This window comes from Penaeus monodon, chromosome 10, assembly GCF_015228065.2.
Source record: "Penaeus monodon isolate SGIC_2016 chromosome 10, NSTDA_Pmon_1, whole genome shotgun sequence".
NCBI classification, from domain to species: Eukaryota; Metazoa; Arthropoda; class Malacostraca; order Decapoda; family Penaeidae; genus Penaeus; species Penaeus monodon.
In genome coordinates, this window is record NC_051395.1 from 2,317,512 (window position 1) to 2,322,511 (window position 5,000).

At 34.0% G+C, this 5,000-nt stretch overlaps 2 protein-coding genes across 3 annotated transcripts in view; one reads left to right on the forward strand and one right to left on the reverse strand.

Annotated features, from left to right (window-relative positions):
* The window catches only part of LOC119577768 (dentin sialophosphoprotein-like), a 3,030-nt gene extending 2,199 nt beyond the window's left edge, over positions 1 to 831 (forward strand). For both annotated transcript variants that reach the window (XM_037925321.1, XM_037925322.1), the window contains exon 4: positions 1 to 831. This exon is cut by the window's left edge and continues 404 nt beyond it. In XM_037925321.1, coding sequence (XP_037781249.1) covers positions 1 to 169 — 169 coding nt within the window. In that variant the 3' untranslated portion in view covers positions 170 to 831.
* The window catches only part of LOC119577767 (cleavage and polyadenylation specificity factor subunit 1-like), a 26,914-nt gene that overhangs the window by 10,531 nt on the left and 11,383 nt on the right, over positions 1 to 5,000 (reverse strand). The window contains exons 15-18 of the mRNA XM_037925320.1: positions 3,273 to 3,358; positions 2,991 to 3,118; positions 2,626 to 2,773; positions 921 to 1,073 (exon numbers count right to left, since the gene is read on the reverse strand). Of these exons, the coding sequence (XP_037781248.1) occupies positions 921 to 1,073; positions 2,626 to 2,773; positions 2,991 to 3,118; positions 3,273 to 3,358 (515 nt within the window). The remainder of the gene's footprint in view (positions 1 to 920; positions 1,074 to 2,625; positions 2,774 to 2,990; positions 3,119 to 3,272; positions 3,359 to 5,000) is intronic.

Here is a 5,000-nt window from a genome sequence, read left to right on the forward strand (position 1 = left end):
AAATGGAGACATAGTTAAGAGTAACAAACGACAAGTTGATTTATCAGATAGTGATGCCGAGGGTAATAATGAACACTTGTCTAAAGTGAAAAGGACAAGACGTCTCAGGAGAGGCTTGCGCTTGTGTACTAATATTACTTGTTATATTGAACAAGTACTTTACAATTAAGCTTTGATGTTTTTGAGTAGCTCCAAAGGAGCATTATTTTATAGGCTTTTCCTAAATAATACTTTTATTGTGATATATATAAAAAGCAAGATTTTGTAACAAAAGCATTTTCATGTTCTTTCCTTCATAGTCCATTGTGAAGATATTCACTGTACCACTACATAGCACTCATAATAATCCACCAATAAAACATAATCTCTGTTTCAGTATTTTAAAAATTGAAATCCCATTTTCCCAAATACCTACATAAAAAAAAAAAAAAAAAAAAAAAAAAAATACAGGATATAAATGCAAAATAAACTCTAATCTAAAACTGAATGGCATTAGCTAATAATTCAAATTTTGTAGTTAACTTTGACAGTCTGACAATATCACAACAGCATCCATAACTTGCTTTTCCATCAAACCATAGTAATAAAAATGTGTATGAGCTTCTTAGAAAATGAAAAAAAAAAAAAAAAAAAAAAAAAAAACACTCATTCCTGCAATATATAAAATATAATCTTCCTTTTCAGCTAAAATCTTATCTGTGCAACTACAAAATAGTCTGTGTGATCATCTTTTTTATCTTATGGCCAAATAAGATTGTTTTCTGCCTTTCTCTTTTTCCTCTTCCATCCATAGATATAATATGATTTTTGTAATATAGAGTTCCTTCTTAATTTGTTCGTTTTATTATCATCATATTAGTTTGATTTTATCTTTTTTGATAATCTCCAACATTATTCTCAACTGTCATAATCACACTTACCTTGCGGTTGAAGTAAAGGAAGCCATTTTGACAGTTTACATTTCTGAAGGGAGCGAAGCATTTGACAGAGCCATCCACACTCATTGGGTGATATCTCATCTCTCCTCTCACTGTCATGAAAAGCCAGTGAGGATATGGACCACAGACAAATACCTAAAAAATAAAAAATAATGGTCAGTGAAAAACAGACATGGACCAAAAGAAATTCACACACAGCTGCTGGTTTGGCTTTTAAATACATAAAAATCTATAAACTATAATCAACAGGTTATCTTAAATCCCTACAACCTGGATGATGTGACCATCTTGTCATGAAAAAATTTGGCTTGAGGTAAGGATGGTGTGAACATGCTGTCAAGGAAAAATTTGGCTGTGGGTTGGGCGTGATGCAAACTTGCTGTCATGAGAATTTTGGCTGAAGCCAAGGGTGACGAGAATGACTCTCCACTAGTGCACAAAGTTACTGGAGAATTATTAGATTAATTCAGCATTTATGAAGGGTTTTTGGCATTATTCCCATTGATAAATGAGTGGGGAATGTATTGTCCATGAGCCATGACTGGAAAAGCACTGGCTCCAGGGAGGGAACTATTTCCATGTCCAGGATCCTATTCCTGCTTGGTGTGAGTGGCAGAGCAAGTTGTATTACGGAAAATTTAATATTATAATAAAACAAAAAATGTATATATAACTTATTGTTATTATTATTGCACTGAGTTATGGACTACCTAGAGAGATGATATGCAGTCTGTAAGGAAAAGAATCCACTACCATCTGGATAAAGTAAATCAAATGACATTTATAGACTGAAAAAAAAAAAAAAAAAAAAAAAAAAAAAAAAAAAAAAAAATTGCAGAAAAAAATAAAATAAAATTGCACAGGGGAGGCACAGTCTTGTCACTGTTTGTGTTTGCCCATCAGAGTATCTGCTCAAGTAAGCCTAATGCCCATAGTTTGGGCCATGTGAATGCAGTGAAGCATCTGGATCCAATAAGTAAAAGGTGCTGGCCAGGGTTAAGAATAATCCTCATATTTTGGTAAAAACTTACTCTTTGGTATAACGTGAAGAATTTGATCAACAAATGAAACTAATATAAGCAGTTTTGACAATTATATGTGAAGTTTTGGGACAAGTACATGAAGACTTGATAACTTTACAGAATCACTCCATCTAATTAGGCTCATCTTTTGCAACATTCTCTACCTCTCTTTTTTCAGTCATTCACTCTCTCTATATAGATATATGTTTCCTTCTCTCATTCATCCATTCCCTCTTTTTTTATTTTTCCCTCCTTCTCATTTATCAATTCTCTCTCTCCCTTTCTCTCATTCATTCTTCTCACACTCTCACTTATCCTCCTCTTTCTTTCTTTCACTCACACATTATTTATCCATATGCTCTCTTTCCATCATTCTGTCTGTCTGTCTGCTGCTGGATCATTTCTGTCAGATACTTTACCAGATAAAATAATTTGCTGATGAGCATTATCAAATTATACCAAAGAATAAAAATGAGACTAGTTATCATCTTTAATAAATGTAGAAAAAAAAGGCTTTACATTTCACATACTTGCTCCTTTCTGTGGAGCAATATTTCCAAATTTCAGAATTATAGACCTAAAAAACAACAACAACAACAACAACATTTACTGTTATATACATAGCATGCTTATCTCGCACTTGGCAATACAAGAAAAGAACTTACTCCACTGTAGACGCTGATGTTACTGAAGGGACGGAACTTGAGAACTCGGTCAATTTTCCTGTCAAAGGAACCTTCCTCCTCCATTCTCTTCCTGTTTTTACTGGATCGTCTTTCTCTTAGAATTAGGTTGTGTTCAATCAATCTCATTCTGGTAAAGGAAAATAAAAAGAAGAAAAATCAAAATTAATAGGAAATATTTTAAAAATATGAAACACATTTTACAGTTCAGCTCCTTACAATACCCAACACTTCTGAACACATGCTTGGCCAATAAATCACTTCATCTTTTATTCAAATATAATCAATAAAACTTAGTATTCATACATTCAATTCACCTCCAACCAAAAATACAGTTTATATATTACCTTATTTTCAACTGGGCTGGAGCTAGATTCTCATAAAAAGGGAAAATCTCATACATCATGAGGTCTTCATCGACCCTGGCAAGCAGAATCGGGCGTAGGTTCTTATTACCCATACCCACTAACAACACCTGAATTGAGCAAGGAAGGAACATTCAATATCTGTTCACATATATACAACAGCCAAATACATATAATCTAAGAACAAGAGATGGAAGAAATGAGATCAGTTGTAAATGACACAGTTAGAGTAAGAGTGGTATGGGGATATTCTTTGCTATTTACCTCATGTATTACTGGCATAATCTCTGACGTAAATTGAATCTGTGAAGCTGAAGGGTTTTGGCTGCAATCTGTGAGAACTCTGTGACCTGTGAAACAGATGGTCACACTTATTAATTGAAGTGAATATCATAATTAGTATTAATCAAGCAATGAACAAATAAATAATAATATTTTTAATCATAATGATAAAAACAATAATACTAATTATGAAAAAATAGTAATATAATCATTATCATCTTATACAGATATTAATGATACAGTATGAGTAACCTTAGTGACACAATCTGATGTCTAAAATTTCCAAAATGCAGTATACTTTGAGGGCAGATATTAAGCCACTAGGAATTTTCACACTTGATCTAATTTAACCTGGCTGTGACTTCTAGTTGCATAATCACTTAAAGAGTTTTGTGCACTACTCAGTTCATATCTGCTCCATCTCTGCTTTGTGGTGCAATAATTTTATTGAAAATGTCAAAATGGACAACTGAAAATTGAAGAATTTTATTTGTATACAAAAGAGAAATTCATGTTATGCATGCATTTCATGAGCATCTGGATTACTAATATCATTATATGATATTAGTAACCCAGATGATGGGACCATCATAGAATAATTTGGCTTAAGGGGTAGGTGATGTAAAACATACCATCATGGGAAAATTTGGCTTGGGCTGGGATGACACAAACTTGCCATCGTGAGTATTTTGGCCGAAGCCAGAGGTGATAGGAATGACTTGCCACTGGTGCAAAGAGCTTTTAGAGGATGATCAGACTCATTTGGCATTTAGAAAGGAGCTTTTGGTACCTATGTTATTATCATATTGATTTATAGACTACCTAGAGGAATGATATGGAGTCTGTACAAAAAAAAACAATCTATTACCATCTGCATGAAGAAAATCAAATGACAAATACAAACACTGGAAAATGGCATAAAAGCTAAAGATGATTATGCAGAAAAAGAGAAAATAACATTGCAAAAGGGAAGCACGGAGTCTTGTCACTGCACACGAGTGTTTGTTTGTGCCTAGCCTACAAGCTGCACACCTGGTAGAACGTCCGCTCACGTAAGCTTAATGCCCATACTTTAGGCCATATGATGGTAGTAAAGAATCCATATCCAATGGGTTGATATGATAACAACAGTTAATAATGGCTATCATAAAAACAACAACATGATAATAAATAAAGCACCGGATTAATAAACACATTATATAGATGGTAAAAAACCCACAATGCATTATCGGTTTTTCTACCATACTGTCAAGTTATATTAACCCACTGCCTCCAAGAGAATATGGGCTTCACTTGGTCCCCGCTCGAGTGAGTATGCATGGCTTGTATGCCCTTGTGAACATTCATGCACAGTACCAAGATTCCTTGCCTCCCATTTGCAATGTTATTATCTCTTTCTCTGTATGTGTTTTTTGCTATTTTGCCATTCTCCATATCATATCTGTACTTAGTCTACAACATTGTGTTACTTGTGTCATTCCTTTCTTATTTTTATATCATTCAATTTTCCTTAACACATAGTGCATCACCTGTCACAGCAGGAAGGAATAGACCCTAAGCATGGATATAGTGTCCTCCCTGGAACTCTTCCAGCCACGACTCACGGATACGACATTCTATCCTCATTTACTGTTGGAAATAATGAGAGTCCCTTCCTAAATGCCCCCTGAGTCTAATCTTCTTCCAAGAGCTTTGTGTAATCATAATTCA